Source organism: Cyclospora cayetanensis, unplaced genomic scaffold (genome assembly GCF_002999335.1).
Source record: "Cyclospora cayetanensis isolate NF1_C8 unplaced genomic scaffold, CcayRef3 CcayRef3_contig_137, whole genome shotgun sequence".
NCBI classification, from domain to species: Eukaryota; Apicomplexa; class Conoidasida; order Eucoccidiorida; family Eimeriidae; genus Cyclospora; species Cyclospora cayetanensis.
The window spans coordinates 50,820-68,544 of record NW_020312078.1 but is presented as its reverse complement, the minus strand read 5'-3'; the positions used below and the strand labels follow the sequence as shown (position 1 = coordinate 68,544).

At 54.8% G+C, this 17,725-nt stretch overlaps 2 protein-coding genes across 2 annotated transcripts; both read right to left on the bottom strand.

The window, feature by feature from the left end:
• Nucleotides 1–12: 12 nt before the first annotated feature.
• Nucleotides 13–3,364, bottom strand: LOC34621554 (oxygen-dependent coproporphyrinogen-III oxidase). Its single transcript, XM_026336591.1, has 4 exons — nt 3,182–3,364; nt 1,547–2,641; nt 514–636; nt 13–285 (listed from the first exon to the last, which is right to left on the bottom strand). Exons 1-4 carry the CDS (start codon nt 3,362–3,364, stop codon nt 13–15), a joined length of 1,674 nt encoding a protein of 557 aa, XP_026192376.1.
• A 1,363-nt stretch (nt 3,365–4,727) lies between these two features.
• On the bottom strand, nt 4,728–17,541 carry LOC34621803 (mucin-19). The gene is made up of 20 exons (XM_026336590.1): nt 17,253–17,541; nt 16,855–16,977; nt 16,654–16,750; nt 16,217–16,575; nt 14,927–15,549; nt 13,634–13,723; nt 12,968–13,079; nt 12,599–12,687; nt 12,225–12,297; nt 11,842–12,097; nt 10,390–11,063; nt 9,950–10,233; nt 9,447–9,913; nt 8,649–9,290; nt 8,443–8,567; nt 8,278–8,295; nt 7,822–8,075; nt 5,934–7,724; nt 5,225–5,674; nt 4,728–5,000 (listed from the first exon to the last, which is right to left on the bottom strand). Exons 1-20 carry the CDS (start codon nt 17,539–17,541, stop codon nt 4,728–4,730), a joined length of 7,089 nt encoding a protein of 2,362 aa, XP_026192375.1.
• Between the last annotated feature and the right edge of the window lie 184 nt (nt 17,542–17,725).

Here is a 17,725-nt window from a genome sequence, read left to right as displayed (position 1 = left end):
AGAAAAACTGCTTTAAACGTTGATAGGGCTGCCAACGCTTCCGAGTGCGGAGTGCGTCGTGTTGAACGGTTGAACAACTCCTACATGAGAAGTACACACAGAAAACTCTCGGCAAGCAAAGCCTATGCAGTGAGGACAGCACAGAACACTGCTCGCTGAGAACGCAACAGCAGGAGCAACAAGATGAGCATCAGCTTCTGCACCTCCTAGGCTTGCTGCTGCTCTGGCTCCAGTTCCTGTTTCCGTGCCACGCAGCGGGCGACACCACGTCTGAGAGTCGGTGGCCTCTCAGATTGGCGCGTTGAGAGCTGACACGTCGACGCCACTGTGATTATAAGTATACATATATATATATATATATATATATTTATGAGGCCTTCGTAGAAAAGATACCCTACTCGTCTTCATAAAATTGCAAAGCGTTTCTCAGAAGAAGTTTACCCTTCCCCTGCCCGCGCGCTCCTCAGAGTTCCCGAGAAGAGAGGCCCAGCGTTACAGCTAGCATCTGTGTACCTGCGCACACCCTCTATGCATGCACAGCCGCTTGCGCATAGTATAGCAGAGCATGCACGCACTTAACGTTCCGCCTTCGAGTATCGCGTATTTGCAGCACTCGGCAGTAACTGTGGTGTCCTCCTAGACAAAAGGCTTTGCGAATGCTTCGCGTATTCCTTGCTAAATATGCTTGGTCTAGGAGGATGGTATCTAGGTTTTTGCCATCCCGCTACAGCCACAACAACCGTGATGGCAAGGTCTATGAGATCTACAGATTTCGGCTACGCGCTAACCAGTGCCCTGCAAAACTAAGGCCTACTTGTCAATTTCGTTAAACGCCATGCACTGTTGCACAACACCAAACTGTGTTTCTGCTTCTGCGCTTTAGGATGTACGGCTCGAAAACAGCCCTTGCATGGGGGATGCCGATACATACAGACACCTTTGAGCACACCGTCAAAAGGATAAAAAAGCAAGAGGAAAGACACCCACATGCGAAGGAAGCTCTGGTTGCCCATCTGTGCTTCGACGTCCAGCTGTTTGTAGAGGCACCACTTGAAGATCTTCGAAAGACCTGAGAGATTTCCTAAAGAGAGCTTGCTCTCGACCGCGAAAAGCGGCGTACAAATTAATTGAGCACCGAGGACGGAGAAAACGGGAGACACGCGTAGACCCCTTTTGCAGGAACGAAATTCCCCGATGCAAAACATATCCGCAACGTGTGCAAGAATGGGAATGAGAAGAGCACTTCAGCAGCAACACGCGCCTCCGCTGGTGCATAGAGCCAAGGGTAGAGCGCTCCGCAAGGCGGCTACGTAAGCCCGCATGCATGCGCGTGCACGCCTTCACGCGTCGCGCTGGTCGTAGGATATGCCGCGAACCAGTCCCAAGCCAAACGCCACGGAACGCGCTCAGTCAGACAAAGAATGCATTCGCACAGCTGCGCAGGCGCAATAACAATGCGCAATGCGAGCATGCACGTACTGCAACCTGTACTTCGAGAAATACGTGGGGCAAAAGAAAGTCGGTTTGGTATTTAGTTCTCAGGCGCTCTATCGGGCTCCAGCGGCACTTCGAAACCATCTAAATGCATGCGGTCAAAGGCCACCCAGTCTTTGGCTTTCCTAAAAAGCTCCAAGCTCTCCGCCTCTCGGCTGCCTGGCTCCGGCTCTGCGCCATACTCCCAGCGCGCGAGGAGAGGCAGCGACACGAGAATACTGTCTGATCTGCTGCCCGGAAGGGAAAAGCCGAATTTCGTGCCCCTATCGTACACCAGATTGAATTCCACATACCGCCCCCTGCGCAGGAGCTGCCAGCGGCGTTCAGCCTCCGTGAAGGGAGACTGGCACCGCTTTTCGACGATAGGGAGGTACAGCGGGGCGAACGCGTTTAGAGCCTCACAGCAGAACGCCTTGATGTCGTGCATGCGCGTCATCCCCTCGTTCAAATCGTCGAAAAAGATGCCCCCCACGCCGCGCGCCTCCCGCCTGTGCGCAAGGCGGAAGTAATAGTCACACCACACCTTGAATCGGGGATAGTAGGCCACGTCGAACCGATCGCACACCGCTTTGAGCGCCGCATGAAAAGCCACACAGTCCTCCTCGATCACGTAGGCGGGCGACAAATCGACCCCCCCCCCGAACCACCACAGGATGCTCTTCCCGCTCCTGAACAACTGAAACATGCGGAAATTCGCGTGCGACGTAGGCGCCATGGGATTATCCGGATGTATCACCAACGACAGTCCTGCTGCAAAAAAGGTGAAGGGAGACTCCGCAGTCTCCTCCCCCGCAGCTGCAGGGTGCTCCGCCAAATCCTCGTCCTCCAGAACCCCCTCCAGGAGGTTCCTTCGCCCCCTCACACACATGTTCTTGACTGCCGAGAGAGGCAGACGGCCTTGCACGGAGCTTACGTTCACGCCAGCCTTCCCAAACACGACTCCATCTTGCAGCACGCGACTCACCCCCCCCCCCTGGTTAGGACCACGTTCCCACCGCGTGCTTTGAAACGTTTTTGCTCGTGCAGAACCAGAGCCAATCTTCGCCTCCAGAGCCTCGACACCCCTGCAGATTGCGTCCTGAGCTTCGAACAAGGACGCAACCCACGCCTCGCGGAAAGGCGCGTCAGGATGCGTTTTCGTATCGGCCTGAAGGCAACAGAGCGCAGAAGGGAGAAGGGGAAGGGGAGGCGTAGGTAGGCACGCGGCACACGCGTTCTACTGATCGCTTCCCCTTACTACAAAACACTGGCGAAAAGGCTGAACGGCCGGAAACCCGCCTCGAAACGCCAGCGCTGTACGTGACGTGCAAGCGGAAGTAGCAAAAGGAAAGAACTGCGCACGCAGAAGCGGATACTTTTCCGCACAAGGAGCAGATGCATATGGCTATGTATACAGAGGCGCGCGTCGCACAGCGTGCACTGCACGCATGGAGCGCAGTCTTGGCGCAAAAGAAGGGAGTGCATGGCTTCCCCACTCCCCTCCCCGCCTTGAGAGAGGCCCTCATGCGGCTTTGCACCCCAGTACAAACACACTCAGCTCTACTAGCAGGAAGCAGAAGGCAGCAAGAGGCTCCTGTGCAGTTCTTCCCGCTGCCTTGTCGGGGTGGAGCATGGAAGGTCACACAACGGGCACTGGGCAGGACCGCAGAGAAGAGAGCAACATGGAGCGCTGCCTCGATGTCGGCGCGTGGGAAGGCGCACAAAATGGAGAGCTAGATCGAATGGTAATGCCCGTACCGCGTCCGTCATTTGAATTTAATGGCCTTCGAGCTGCTTGAAGAGTCAACGAATCCTGCAAAACTGAGTGAACGGGTTCGTGCAATCCTTGGAGAGCACGACGACGTTTGCGCTCAACACCCTGGAATAGCATATCGCACGAAGACACCAAGTATTGACGCAAGGAACGCTTTGACAAGCGTTAACCTGGCCGTTCAGGTCTAGCGTCTGACCTCGAAAACAAGGAAATCCTCACGAACACACCTCGACCCCACGGCACGGGCTTTTAGCTGAGACACTCGAGACGGCTTGATGAGCTACAGTCTCCCCAAACTATCTGGATCCGGGGTAAAAGGGGCCTATTGAAGCAAGAAAGGGGATAAAGGACGACCCACGCACGTTCGAAACGCTTCATACCATTGACCATGTGGAGTTCGAATCGGGCTGGACAGACACCTAAAAGCCTAGGCCCACACGGAAGCAGCGGATTACGCGCAGTTTTTTTCAGTGTTTTGTTCACACACATACACAACAATGTCGCAGCTGCATTTAAAAATACTTTTGCCTGAATTCCCGGCTCTACGAACAATTTTACAAGAGATCGCACGGACTAGTGGATGCTGTCGCACCTCCGCCCACATCATGCGCGCATCAGGGAGAAGAGAACGGAAAGGGAGCTGGTGGCAGCTCCGCAGAGAACCCGTCTTTGCAAGTCTTGTCGCATTTCTGTCAATAAAGCTAGGAACAACTTTGGGCGGGGGAGAGGGAACGAGTTTTTACGCCGTTTTTTGCGGGGGATCTAGACTTCCTCCAGATTTGAATCAGATACATGTTCCGAAGGGAGGGATGCTTGCTCTATTGGGGCAGAGCAAGCCTCTCGAATGGGGTAATTGAACACGCACAAATAGCTAGTTCGACCACTCCCAATGGTTCAAGGGTTTGCCTTTGAGGGTTGGGATAGCGCAGTAGACGCGTATACTCGCAAAAGTGATCTTCCCTCGGGGGGCTGTTAACGCTGGGCGACCTAGGGAGGCGCATAGCGCTTAGATCTCGTTTCTTGACGCTCCCTTGCGCATTCAGCTAGCTAGCTCCTAATAGCAAAACCACGACTGGCTGTGCGTATGTGCACCCGTAGTGGCCATTAGCTGGACGGTGCAGTTGGCACATGCGATTTTTTGGTTGCAAATAGACGCTTACATGGTTTCGAGAACCCGAGACGCGAAACTTTCGGCACCCCATGACTGGGTGTACTCCGAACGCAGCACAAACAACCAGCAACATAGGGTGGCTCTTAAGATGCCCCATTAGCCTACGTGTGCCAGCTCGTTACACGTGATCGCGAGATCCCAGAAAATTTCCTATGCTGGAAGGCTCGCACGAGAAACTGCGCTGGTCAGAGTGCAGCGGCATAGGACCAGCCATCTGCTACAGCGTTCGTCATGCGTCTTTTTTGTATCCCCGTGTTCTCGAGGGCTAGGCTGGCAATACGGCGTGCGGCCGTGTGCTGGGAAGCGAACTCAGAAAATATCCATCAGAGCGCCTGCTGCATCTCCCTCCCCATTGAAATCTACATTATCTGCCTCGCCCCCTAAGTCAGCTCCAAGCGCAGCCTCAGCCTCGCCCTCTAAAGTCAGACTCCTCAGCAGTGCGTCCCTGTAGCGGCAGTGCAGCATATGTGCATGCTCCTCCTCCAGCCGCTCGACGGAGGCAGCGACTTGCCTGATTTGCTCCCGAAGAGCAGCGAGAAGAGATTCAGCTTTTCGCACCTTGCGCGCTTCCTCCTGCGCCGCCTTAGAGAACGACATACGCATGCACTCGCCCCATGCAGTTACGAGAGAAGTCGGAGCCCAACTCCTGACCAACCCGTATGGAGAAACTCTTTTGAAAAATCGCATGCATGCGCCCCCTCCAAGTGGCGCTGTGCAGGAGGCAGGGGCTTTGAATCGGAGAGATGGTCTCCCCATACACCGCGTTCCTAGGAAGGCACCGAAAGCTACAAGTGCGTTCCCCCTACCTCGAGTAGACTCTTAGCCTCTTCTTCGTTCCCGCCCGAGACTTTGCTGATTTCCGCAGTAGCCGCCAAGGCGTCAGACACCGCTGCCGCGATCGCTGCAGCGTCAGCGCCTGCTGCTGTCCATACACGCCAATCCACAGCAGGAAGAGCAGTGCCGCGTATTTCCCCTAAGGCTGCTGCTTGTAGTCTCTCAGCTCCAGAAACAACACGTCGGAGTTCATCCGCGGCAGACACGTCCAGCAGCGAAGATGCGCAAGCCTGCAGCAACTGCTGCTCGCGCTGCCGCAGGAGGCACAGCCACGGAGAGAGCAGCTGAACCTCCGTGGCAACAAACATTTCCACGAGGGCAGACAGCTGAGCAACCTGCTGCAGCTCCGACAGCCGCAACAACAACTGCTGCATCCATCTTTCGAAATCTCTGCAGGAGCCGAGATGCAACGCACACAATATCTGCGGAAACAAAACAGACACACCCGCTGTCTCCTTGGCATCTGCAACCAGCCACTACACACTTGGCCTTCCGTCAGCCTTCCACTTCTGAAACGAAGAGACAAAGTCTCTGCCAACTTAGTGATACACCCGCCTGTTGGGCAGCCGTCTGCATGCCTCACAGCCTTCCTCACGTTTGCGCGGGAAAGGGCGGTATTAGAGCGCAGCAACAGCAAATAGCCAATGGCGGCACTCGACTTCCTAGGATTTCGGTGCTTACCTGGTGGTGCAGGTGCTGTACGGATTGCCGTGTCGAAGAGCAACTCTGTGCCCTCTGCAGCGACAGAATCGGCTCCTGCGGCTGTTGTTGTTGGAGGAGAGGGTGCTGCTGCTGCCGTGACTGCTGCTGCTGCCGTGGGCTGTTTGCAGCCGCAGTCTCTGTCAGAAAGCCTTGTTCTGATGGCTTCAGAAAACTTCCCTTCGCGTAATAGCGGCGAATGAGGCTCAAACCCCTGGCGCGACGGAGGGCAGAAACGCTATTGGGTGTCAAGCCCAAAGAGGCGAGCAGGAAGCGATGCGCAAGCTTAATCAGGAAGCTCTTGCTGCTGCTGCTGCTGCTGCTGCTGCTGTTGCTCCAAAAGCTGTTGCAGCAGGCATCTTGCAGAGCTGGAATCCGACGTTGAATCCTCTCTAAGAGGCTTTCTTCCGCTTCGTCACTGCGCACCGTGGTTCGTTCGTCAACCCTGCATCCAGTGCTGCCGCTGCTGCTGCCACTGTTCGCTTCTTCCGCAGATGTGCGCGTGTCGGAGGGTGTCGCCGCAGCAGCCACGCCGTCTTCTCCCCCAGGCGCCGCCAGCTGCTGTCTGTGCTGCTGCTCTAAATTTTCCCAGGAAATGAGGGAAAAGAAATCCGACGTCGCGAAGTCTAGGTCGTCAATCCGCCTAAAGGGTTCAGCCGCATACGGGAGAGTGTCTGTACACTGGGTGCTGCTGCAGCAGGGGCGAAGGCGACATGCGAAGATTCTTCCGGATTGCATGGCTATCAGCAGGATCAAGAAGGCTGGTGCAGCAGCCGAGGGAGTCAGACGATGCAGCAGCGCTGAAAGCCTCCCTTGATCCCCTTCCCCAACGGCAGCTGCTGCGCTGTCTGCCGAGGCGTCGACTTCTGCTGCAGCAGCCTCAGCCGCCGTCTGGCCGCATGCATGCGCTGCTGCTCGCGAGCCAGTTGCTCCTGGGGAAGCAAAGAGCTGCTGCAGCGATCCTCTGCCGCGAAGCAGCTCTACCCAGATCACCGCGTCTGTGGTGTCTTGCCTCGCGTTCTGAGGCTTCCCCCGCATGCAGCCGCCGCACAAACTTCGCAGGGGTACCACAAATTGAGGCATCCACGACGCATCCCACGCTGCAGCAGCGGTGACATCAAGGAGCTGCTGCTGCTGCCCTTGCTGCTGCCCTTGCTGCCGCCCTTGCTGCTGCACTTGCTGCTGCACTTGCTGCTGCACTTGCTGCATTTCTCCCTGAGGATGCGGAGGCAGGAGAGAGCCTAAGGAGAGGCCAAAGAGCTCCGCGTGAGTTGTCAGCAGCAGCAGCAGCAGCGGCGCTCGCGAGGTCGACTGTCTCGACAGCCCAGTGTGCTCCTCCTTTTGCCGCTGGGAAGCATTATCGCGGAGGAGCGTAAATGCCATTGCTGAGATTCTGCAGTTGCGCAATCCTCCTCCAAGCGTCGGGAGGGAAAGAGGCAACCCAGAGGACAAACACACGAGATGCAGCAGCTGCTCCCCTTGCATGCAACCGCTGTCATTCTCACCGCGTCTGCTGCGATCTCTGCGCGACACAGCGACTGCTACTACCCCTGCATCTGCATTCACAGACATGAGCGACACATCAGTCCCAGCGCCAAGGCTGTACGTCCACAGCACCTGCAGCGCACATGCAGACGCCACCCACGGCAGAGCGCACACTCCCCCCACAGGTGTCGCGCAGATCAGACATTTCGCAGCAGCAGCTGCTGCGAAAAATGCAGCCTCGAAATCGAACGGCAAGCAAGCGACGCAGACGTCTGCACGCTGTGCTCCCTACAGTTTCTTCCTCTGCAGTTTCCAAAACGTCGATGCGTGATTCGAAGTTCGCCCTGGCTTCGTCGAGGCTGCTGCTGCTGCTGCTGCTGCTACTGCTGCTGCTGCTGCTGCTACTGCTGCTACTGCTGCTGCTGCTGCTGCTGCTGCTGCTGCTACTGCTGCTGCTGCTGCTGCTGCTGCTTCTGTCCTTGCTCCTGCCTTTACCCAAGCAACACACAACGCAGGGTGCCTCATTGCCGGAGCACCAGCCCTTGTCTGCGACGCCTTCCGAAGTTTCAGCATCCCCAATACGACGTCTCTTCGCATCACACGCCTTCCTGTTAAGCGCGCAAATCCGCCTCTCCTCTCCTTAAAAACACAAAAAAATACACACATACACTTATACACTTGCAGCCGCAGCAGTGAAGAAACGCTGTCGAGAGAAGACGCACCAGAGAAGCTGCGGCATATCACCACCATTTGCAGCAGCGTGTGTGTGCATAACCTGCGTTTTTTGCGCAGACTATCATGCAGCTCGTGCTGCAGTTCTGCCCGCAGCAGCCACACGCACCATTGACTGTAAATGCGACTGTGAGACGATCCAGCAGGGGAGGAAAAGGCAGGAGCTCCGTGAGAGGACGCCTTGCTGGAGACGCTTCCTCCTGCTGCTGCTGCTGCTGCTGCTGCTGCTGCTGCTGCTTTCCTGGCGTTGAGGCATGTGGAAAGCACAGTGCACCCTCCTCTTGCACAGCAGCTGGAGATTTCGCTGGAGCGCCTTGTTTACTACCACCTGCCCTTCGAGGACTGAAGGCAGCAGCACCAGCCGAGATAGCTGCTGCTGCTGCTGTCTTAGAAGGCTTCCTCACGCAACGAGCACCGCAAGACGACGAGACGGCGTCATCTTCCGTCTCTCCGCCCCCCATTGAAGAACGCTGCGACTGCGGCTGCTTTCCAGCGGCAGCGCTGTTTTCCCCCCGCTTCAGCCCTTCTTGCTGCTTGTTTTGCTCAGGCTGCAGCTGCTGCTGCTGCTGCCTCCCCTTCTGAGTCTTAGCCTCTGCAGTCACAGTTCCTGCCTTCGTCACTCTGCTGCTCTGCTGTTGCTGCTGGATGCGCGGGGAAGCTGCTTCCTTGTCTGCGTCCGTTTCCTCCGCTGTGCTGCTGCTGCCGCTAGAATCCGCTGCTGCTGCAGCAATTGCAGCCTGCTCTGCGACTTCTGCGGCTTCGTCCTCCTCAGCTTCCTCTCGCTCGAGCCGCTGCAAAAGCAGCAACAGCCGCTCGTGCCTCGAAGCGAAAGGGTTCCACTCCTCCCAAGGCACCTTCGGATCGTCGAACGCGGCTGCAGCACCAGTGCCAGAAGCAGCCGTCTGCAGCTCCTCCTCTTCTGCTTCGCTGTCATCTGCCTCCGAACCCTCGAAAGATGCCGCAGAACCACCCCGTCCTCTCTCTCCCTCTCTTCCACTGCCGTCATCTCCGCCGCTGCCGCTGCTTGCTTTGCTGCTGCCGCTAGCAGTCCCTCCGTTGTTTGTGCGCGAACTGCTGCTAGCAGACTCCCCGCTGCTACTCCCGCCGCTTCCAACGGGCTTGCTGCCTTCCCCGCTGCTTGAAGGGGCAGCAGCAACAGCAGCAACAGCAGCAGCAGCAGTGGCACCCGCAGGGGAGAAGCGGTGCTCCCTAGGCGGGTGCGTGGTGACTTGCCGTCGCTGCTGCTGCTGCTGCTCAGAGGGCTCGAGAGGCTGTCGCTGCGCTGCTGCCGCCGCAGCGGAAGGAGCGTCGTTGCGCAGTCTGCTGCAGTCCCCTGCCTTCCACGCAGCGACAGATGCAGCAACCCTCCGCAACACCTGCTGCTGCTGCTCGAAGAGATTCGCTGCTCCATGGATCCCTTTGCCATCGCGGGAGAAGGTCCGCAAGGCAGCACAGGAAGCAGACGAAAAAGCAGCAGGAGCAGCAGCACAAGAAGCAGCACAAGAAGAAGAGGCAGCCACTACCTTTCGCGGATCTCGCAACGCCATGCGAGCAGTCAGACGCGAAGGATGCCAAGCAGCGGCTGCAGCGGCAGCAGCTGCCAGCGAAGCAGGCGAAAAAAAGATGATTGCATTCGCATCTGACAAGGCACTGCGTTGTCTGTAGACGGCAGTCACGTCAGGGGCAGTCATTGCAAAGGCGAGTGTGGTAGTAGTGGTGGTACTGGGAGTGGCAGTGTTGTGGCTGCTGCTGTCAGAAGGGGGGCTGCTGCTGCTGTTTGCAGGGCTGCCGTTGCTGCTAGGTTCGAGGCTATTCTGCTGTTCACTCTGACGTCGTCGTTCTACGGCAGGAGCAGCGTCCTCCTTCGAGGTAGGCGCTGGTGTCTCCGCAGCGGCAGCAGCAGCAGTGGGAGGTGTGGCTTCCGTGCGACTGCTGCACAGAGCTGTCATTCTCGAAAACACTTCGATGAGGCTCCGTGTTTTTCCTGTTTGCATCGCTTGACGCTGTGCTGCAGCAAAGGCGGTAGCAGCAGGAGCGCCAGGGGAGTCAAAGAGACCTCCTGGCACTGGAGAAACGTTCTCTGCAGACGATGATGATGCTGATGCTGATGATGATGATGATGAAAATGATGATGATGATGATGATGATGATGAAAATGATGATGATAATGATGATGATGATGATGATAATGATGATGATGCTGCCTCGCTGACACGTGTACCCTCTGCGACTGCTGTTCCCCCTGCACTTGCGTTTTTGATTGCCGCAGAGCTGGCTGCTGCTGCTGCTGCTGCTGCTGCTGCTGCTGCTGCAGCTGCAGCTGGTGCTGCTGCTGAGTCATTGACTGCTGCTGCAAGCCGTGGCTCCCGCAGTGGAGAACCGTCTAAGCGAGAGAGCAAAACGGGCTTAATCCGACGGACGCCACTCTGCGTCACCGTTTCTTGCTGCAGCAGCCTGAGCGGTACAGACGTCGCAGCGGCAGTTGGAATCTGCACACTAGCGAGCGTTGCCTCTTTCCCCTGACTTTCTCCCCCCGAAGCCGCTGACAAACTCTTGAGGGGAACGCTTGGCTGTGGCGAGAGCTTCCGCAGCTGCAGCGCAGAGTGCAAGAAGCAGCAGCAACAGCTGCAGCGACACGACGATCGACTTCCAACAGATACTGCTGTTGCTGCAGCGATTTCTGTTCCTGGCTCAGCTGGTATGAAGATTTGCGATCGAGCAGAGCTGCTGGAAGCGCCAGCAGCCTCACGGGCAGCAGCGGCTGCTGCTGCTGCATGGTAATCGAAGCTGCTGTTGCACACGCAATCGCTGCTCCCTATCTCCTCCATGCTGAAGCGCAACAACGCTACAGAACCTCCACTGCAAGCGACAGCCAACCATAACCCGCCGCGGCTCCTGCAGCGTAAAAAACAAATTAATGTTCTCTCAAATCAAAATTCTTGCGCCAGCCTCGAAGCAGCAGCAGCAGCAGCAGCAGCAGCAGGAAAACATTCCACAAGGCAACAGGGATACATGCACTCATACACACATACTACGTTCACGCATACACATGCACACATATGCATATCTATACACATACATATATATATATGTATATGTACACGTATATATACACCTATGCATATACATATATATATATATATATACACATACACATGCATACAAATACACACAAGTACACATACCTATACACCCTCACGTGCATACAGATACACACAAGTACACATACCTATACACATACACATGCATCCCTATAGACATACACGTGCATCCCTATACACATACACATGCATGCCTATACACATACACATGCATGCCTATACACATAAACGTGCATTCCTATACACATACACATGCATGCCTATACACATACACATGCATCCCTATACACATACACGTGTATTCCTATACACATACACATGCATCCCTATACACATACATGTGTACCCCTATACACATACACATGCATCCCTATACACATACACGTGTGCCCCTATACATATACATGTGCATCCCTATACACATACACAAACCTATTCACACATCCACACACACGCATCCCTATACACATACCTATCCACACATACACACGCGAGCAGCATCAACAGCATCAAAAGCAACACCTCCAGCAGGCTTGGAGGCTTCTGTAGGGGAATTACAGCCGTAGCTTTACCACGAGAAGCTCTGAACAGTTGTGCCTTCGTCAAGAAGGTTCGTCACCACAGCAATGCACTGCGCCTGTTGTTGCTCTCCCTGCTGCAGTTGTTGCTGCTGCTGCTGGTGCTGCTGTTGATGCTGTTGCGAAGAGGAAGCCGAAGAAGATTTGGCTTTAATAGGGCTGCCAGTGTTGCTGCTAGCCGCAGTGCATGCAGCGCGACTGCTGTCTGCAAGAGGCACTCGCCAAATGGAAATCGTTCCGTCCTCGCTTGCTGCACAAGAAAAACAGACACACGTCTCCGCCCTGCACACACCCCCTCCCTCTCCTCCTGCACGAAGATTCGCAAAGTAACGACCCTCCCAGCTGCTGCTGCTGCAGAATGCTGCTGCTGCACCTACCTTGACAGTACATGACGTGGCGTTCAGTGCGTTTCCCCTTCTTTGATGAAATAAACATGCCATCGCCGAAGCTCTGCACAGAGGGGGGCGCACACATACACCACCAAACGCGGTGTACGCCAAAACGATGCAGCAAGATAGCACCCTCCCTACGTATCCTGGCAGCAATGCATGCACGGAGCAACATGCAGATGTTTCGAAGAGGTGTGTAACACGCATCCTTCGGAAGAGAAAGAGAGAGACAGAAAGAGAGAGAAAAAGAGAGAGAAAAAGAGAGGGAAACAGACAGGCTACGCTGCTGCCACCATGCATCGAGCTCCCTATACAGCTTGCATGCAGCACTGCTGTATTTGTCAAGAAAGAAATGCGCATACCACACATTTAACAGGTGCCTGATGCCCGTAGAAAAGAAGGGGTGCCTTTGGCTCTTTGAAGCCCTTTTCATCGACGGCGAAGGCGCAGCCTGAAGAAAAAGGCATTATGCGAAGCCAGCGGAGGAGGAGGAGCCATGTCGAATGCGCCTTGATTCTTGAGTTTACGAGCAGCAGACACAGGTGAGAAGCGAAGAGAAGCCTCGCGAGGGAGTGGTGACTTTTGCTTGCGTGAGTCTTCTTTCCTCGTGCTCGACTCTCCCCCCTTCCCTCCCATCTACTTGCGGCAGAGCCACCGCGTTTACGCAGGGAGTCTTTTTGCACCACCATCATCACCACACCCCCCTTCTTCCCCCGAAAAAAGCCACCTACCCACAGCCTCGTCATTCCTTTGTGCGTGAGAAACTGCCAGTAAGCAGTCAGAAACGCAAAACGAAGGAATGCGCAAGACTGGAGAGTCTGTGGGACCTTCACGCAGGATAGCCTAACGCAGCAGCAGCAGCACAGAAGAGTGCATGCACGAAGTTTGCATGCACAAAGCAGCACGCAGATCCTCTAAAGACTAAAAACGCAGTATGACAGGGCAAGACGCAAGGCACTCCGCATCAAAAAAGCGCTCACAAAACAAACGCATGGTTGATGCAACGCACAAGGCACGCAGACACACACGCACATCTACACACATATATATACACATTTTTACTCCTACATGTACACGCATACATACACACACACAGAGACACACATGTACATCTATAGACATCTACACATAGCATTTACACGTAAAAGCACATGTATACATGCATCTATATACATATATGTATGCTTTAGGTGCACAGCTACACATGTCAATATATATATATATGTATATGTACATGTAGATGTAGATATACATCCACAATACATCCATGCATGCATCGACACCACGAGCACGATAAGGCAAGAAGCCCTCTCCCATCGGAAGCGCGTGTTATCCCCGTGCCTAAAGCAGCCGGCATGCAACGCAGCAAAAACGTTGCATTCCATGCGCGCTTTTACCTCGTGATGCATCGCCTCTTCGACAATCCACGAGGTTTCCCCAGCAGCAGGCGGCTCACATCGCCACATGTAGAGCTTCTTGCTGCTTGTCTGACGCAGCACTCTCGCATCACGCACAAAACGGCAATACTCGCTTGGGGGAAGCCACGCAGCGCAAGCAGCGCCTCTGCCAGCGCATGCATGCAGCTTAAATGCTCGCCTTATTTCGACACGAGAAGAAATTATCAGCCCCAAAGCAGAGGTGCACGGGTGTGTCCATACACCCCACTAGCTACCGATGGGCGCATGCAAACACGTGTGTGCATGTGCATGCAGCCACGTGCATACATATACATACATATATATTCACATATATATATATATGCATGACGATCCTAAAGAATATACAGCAACGGCAACAGAAGCAGCAGCAGCAGCACGCCACCTGTGCAACGAGCAACACATCATCTGCTCTCCACGAAAGCCCCTTAATGAGCCCTCCATCAGTTGCTGGCAGCCCAAAGGATAAGCATGCCGCGCCGTCTGCCACATGCAGCATAGTAAGCCTGCAACAGCAGCAAAGAGAAGCGAAAGCAACAGCAGCGGCAGCAACAATAATTTGGGCTGCTTCGCGGGAGAGGAAGAGCAGCGCAAATCAATGGTTCGCAAGGCAGAAAGGAGGCAGGCAGGAAGCCGCCTCCACGCAGAATCTCCTCTGGTCGAAATTCAACGACCTTTCCATGAAAATCGAATGCGCAGTACACGCGGTTAGTTCAAAGTCGAAAAAATGCAGTTTTGAACAAAGCACAAAAACAGCAGCAGCAGCAGCAACGCACCGGCCTCTTGCACCTCCCGCCACAATGAAGCGCTTGTCTGAGCTCCACGCGAAATCAAACACCTAAACAGCACACACTCACTTCACGGAAAGACGAATATCCACAGCAAAATGTCGTCTCCCCTGTTGCCGAGGCTGCCGTTCTACAGAATGCTGTGCCTGCTTGGGGGGTGCCCAGACACCACCACAACCCCCTGATAAACAGCAGCAAACAAAAACAACAACAAACACAAGCAACAGCAGCAACAGCAGCAACAATAGCAACAACAGTAACAACAACAGCAACAACAGCAACAACAAACACAAGCAACAGCAGCAACAACAGTAACAGAAACAACACCAGCAACAACAGTAACAACACCAGCAACAGTAACAACAACAGCAACAACAACAGCAACAATAATAGCAACAGTAACAGCAACAGTAACAACAACTACGACAGCACCAACAATTCCAACACCTTTAGCAGCAGCACCTACCTGAGGGAGTGAGGATTGGGGAGTCTTGAGCGTCTTCACGAGCTTCCACCTCTCCATATAAACGGTAGCCTCTAGCGCTGCATCGCAATCGAGTTGCTGCTGCTCTATCTCATGCCCAAGGAGGAGTCTGTCTGGCGGGGGGAGATGCGACAGACGCAGAAAAGGGCAGAGACAGCTGAAATTCTTGGCTGCTCCTGCCGGCACGTCCTTCGACTTCTTTTTTGCAGCAGCAGCAGCACTTTTTGCAGTTGGAGCACCGGCGAGTGTTTCTGAGGACGAAACGCCATCCACTGCTGCAGCTTTCGCTGTCGACTTTCTGCCCCTCGTTTTGCTGAGCTGCGACGCAGATTGAGAGGAAGCAAGCGGCGTTGACACAGAAGAAACAGCACTCGCTGCTGGCAGAGGCGAAACTCCTGCAGTAGCACTCTTCCCCGCAAGGCTTCCAGCTTGCTGCTGCTGCTGCTGCTGCTGCTGCTGGGGAGGGGGGGGAGATGCTCCACGGCGTGTGCGTCTTGCTGCTGCTGCCTTTGGCTTGCTGCTGCCTCCGCTGCCTCTTCCCCCGCTGTGAGCAAGTGAGTAGATGTGGATTTCTCCGCTGCTATCGCAAGAACCAAGCAATTCACCTGAGCAACGACGACACCCCACAGGAGCAGCAGCACTGACTTCAAAGGCAGAGGGCACGGGCGCAAAACGATCCACCACTGCTGCGGCATTGTTTATCCGCATCACCAACCACAGCCACACAAGCAGCAGAAAAGATTGCAGCAGACATGGCAGCAGTCAATACAATGCAGACATGGCAGCAGTCAATACAATGCAGACATTGCAGCAGTCAATACACTGCAGACATTGCAGCAGTCAATACAATGCAGACATTGCAGCATCCCATGTAGATATTGCAGCATCCAATGCATACATTGCAGCAGTCAATACACTGCAGACATTGCAGCATCCCATGTAGACATTGCAGTATCCAATGCAGACACTGCAGCATCCAATGCATACACTGCAGCAGTCAATCCAATGCAGACATTGCAGCATCCAATGCAGACACTGCAGCATCCAGTGCATACACTGCGGAAATTGCAGCATCCAATGCATACATTGCAGCAGTCAATGCACTGCAGACACTGCAGCATCCAACGCAGACACTGCAGCATCCAATGCATACACTGCAGAAATTGCAGCATCCAATGCATACACTGCAGCAGTCAATACACTGCAGACATTGCAGCATCCAATGCAGACACTGCAGCATCCAGTGTATACACTGCGGAAATTGCAGCCTACCATCCCACGTCCATCGGATTGCGGTGACGTTTGCCTTGTGATTAGAGGCTGCCCACACGCATGTCGCACGCGTTAGAGGATTTCTTATAGGCCTAACACCCTCCACAGCACCGTAGTTTTCCAACGCTGCTGCTGCTCTTGCGGCTCTTGCTGCTGCATCCGCCTTTGCCGATGCTGCCGAAGGTGTCTTGCCGCCGCTGCAAGTTGCACTCTGTACAGCACCATCGCCAGAAAGCGCTGAGCAAGGGCCCTGCATGCTATTCCTGTTGTTGCTGTTGCTGCTGCTGCTGCTGCTGTTGTTGTTGTTGTTGCTCGTCGTGGTGATGGCACATAAGGGAGTCGTGGAGGGGGGAGGTACACTCCCCTCCACCTCACCACAGCGCTGTTCTCCCTGTTGCTGCTGCTGCTGCTGCTCTTGCTCTTGCTGCTGCTCTTGCTCTTGCCGCTCTTGTTGCAGTTGTTGCGGCTCAGTCTTTGCCTTCTTTGCTGGCGAATTTCCTGAGGCAGCTGCTGCTACAGCTGCTGCCCGGCTTGCTGCAGCATCAGCACGTGACAGCAAAACATCCTGCGAAATTTACTGCTGCGATTCGCCTGACGCAGCCTTCGAGGAGGAACAGCATTCGAAGCAACAGGCGTACCTTGCCGCTTGGCGTTTTTGGTTGCTGCAGCAACTTCATGCGGCAGATGCGCATGCACAACCCATATCTTGACAGACGTCGCTGCTGCCGTGGCTAAGCGCTCATACTCCCAAAATCGACGGCCTGAAGGCACGCATACGCGCAGCAAGCTGACTGGAATCTCCTCACAGCATCTCCTCCCCCTCATGTATGCATAACATGCATGTATATGAATACACATGTACATACACAAACCGCGAAAGGACCTGTGATGGCTGCTCAACAGCGTCATCAAAGGAGGCGCTTTCAAGCACAAGCCTCGGACTCGTGAAAAGGCGAAGAACAGACACCCGAGAGGAAGGCAGCTGCAAGGCAGCTGCAAGACGAGCTGCAAGACGAGCTGAAAGGTGCTTCGTTACCAGCCGTTTGCTTGGAGGCAGCGCATGCGTTTTTCGGCGGTTTTTGCTGCACTCCACCACTTGCCGAGGATGCCGTCGTGCGACGCTGCTTCGTCGGGATGGCTCCCGCTATGCCACTGCTGCTGCTGCTGCTCTTGTTGCTGCCTTTGTTGCTGCCTTTGTTGCTGTTGCTCCGCCTGCCGCTGCCTGGTGTGGTCGCCGCATGAACGTAAAGGGGGTGCGGCTGGAAAGCCAAAGATGATATTGGAAGCCCTCCATGATGCACGTTGAAAAGTCGCTCCACAATCATTCTCTGCTGCTGCTGTTGTGTCGCTAATGCTCTGTGATCCAGTCAGAAGTCTTGAGGCAGAAAAGCAGAACCCACGATTGCGGCGCGTTTTTCGGTTCTTTTCTGAGGTTTTTCGTGTTTCTGCTATTTTTTCGCGCTGCGGCGCATCAGCAGCTGCAGCAGCAGGAGCCACTGCAGGCTGTGC

Bases quoted from the DNA above. Each gene is read 5' to 3' on its own strand.
- LOC34621554 (XM_026336591.1), bottom strand. From the start codon at position 3,364: ATGCTATTCCAGGGTGTTGAGCGCAAACGTCGTCGTGCTCTCCAAGGA. The intron at 637-1,546 runs GCGCCTGAGAAC...CCTTTTGTCTAG, and splicing joins TGCCGCTGGAGCCCGATAGA to GAGGACACCACAGTTACTGC. The intron at 286-513 runs GTACACAGATGC...CCAATCTGAGAG, and splicing joins TGCATAGAGGGTGTGCGCAG to GCCACCGACTCTCAGACGTG.
- LOC34621803 (XM_026336590.1), bottom strand. From the start codon at position 17,541: ATGATTGTGGAGCGACTTTTCAACGTGCATCATGGAGGGCTTCCAATA. The intron at 16,978-17,252 runs GTAACGAAGCAC...GCGTGCCTTCAG, and splicing joins TGCCTCCAAGCAAACGGCTG to GCCGTCGATTTTGGGAGTAT. The intron at 15,550-16,216 runs GTAGGCTGCAAT...GTCGTTGCTCAG, and splicing joins AATCCGATGGACGTGGGATG to GTGAATTGCTTGGTTCTTGC.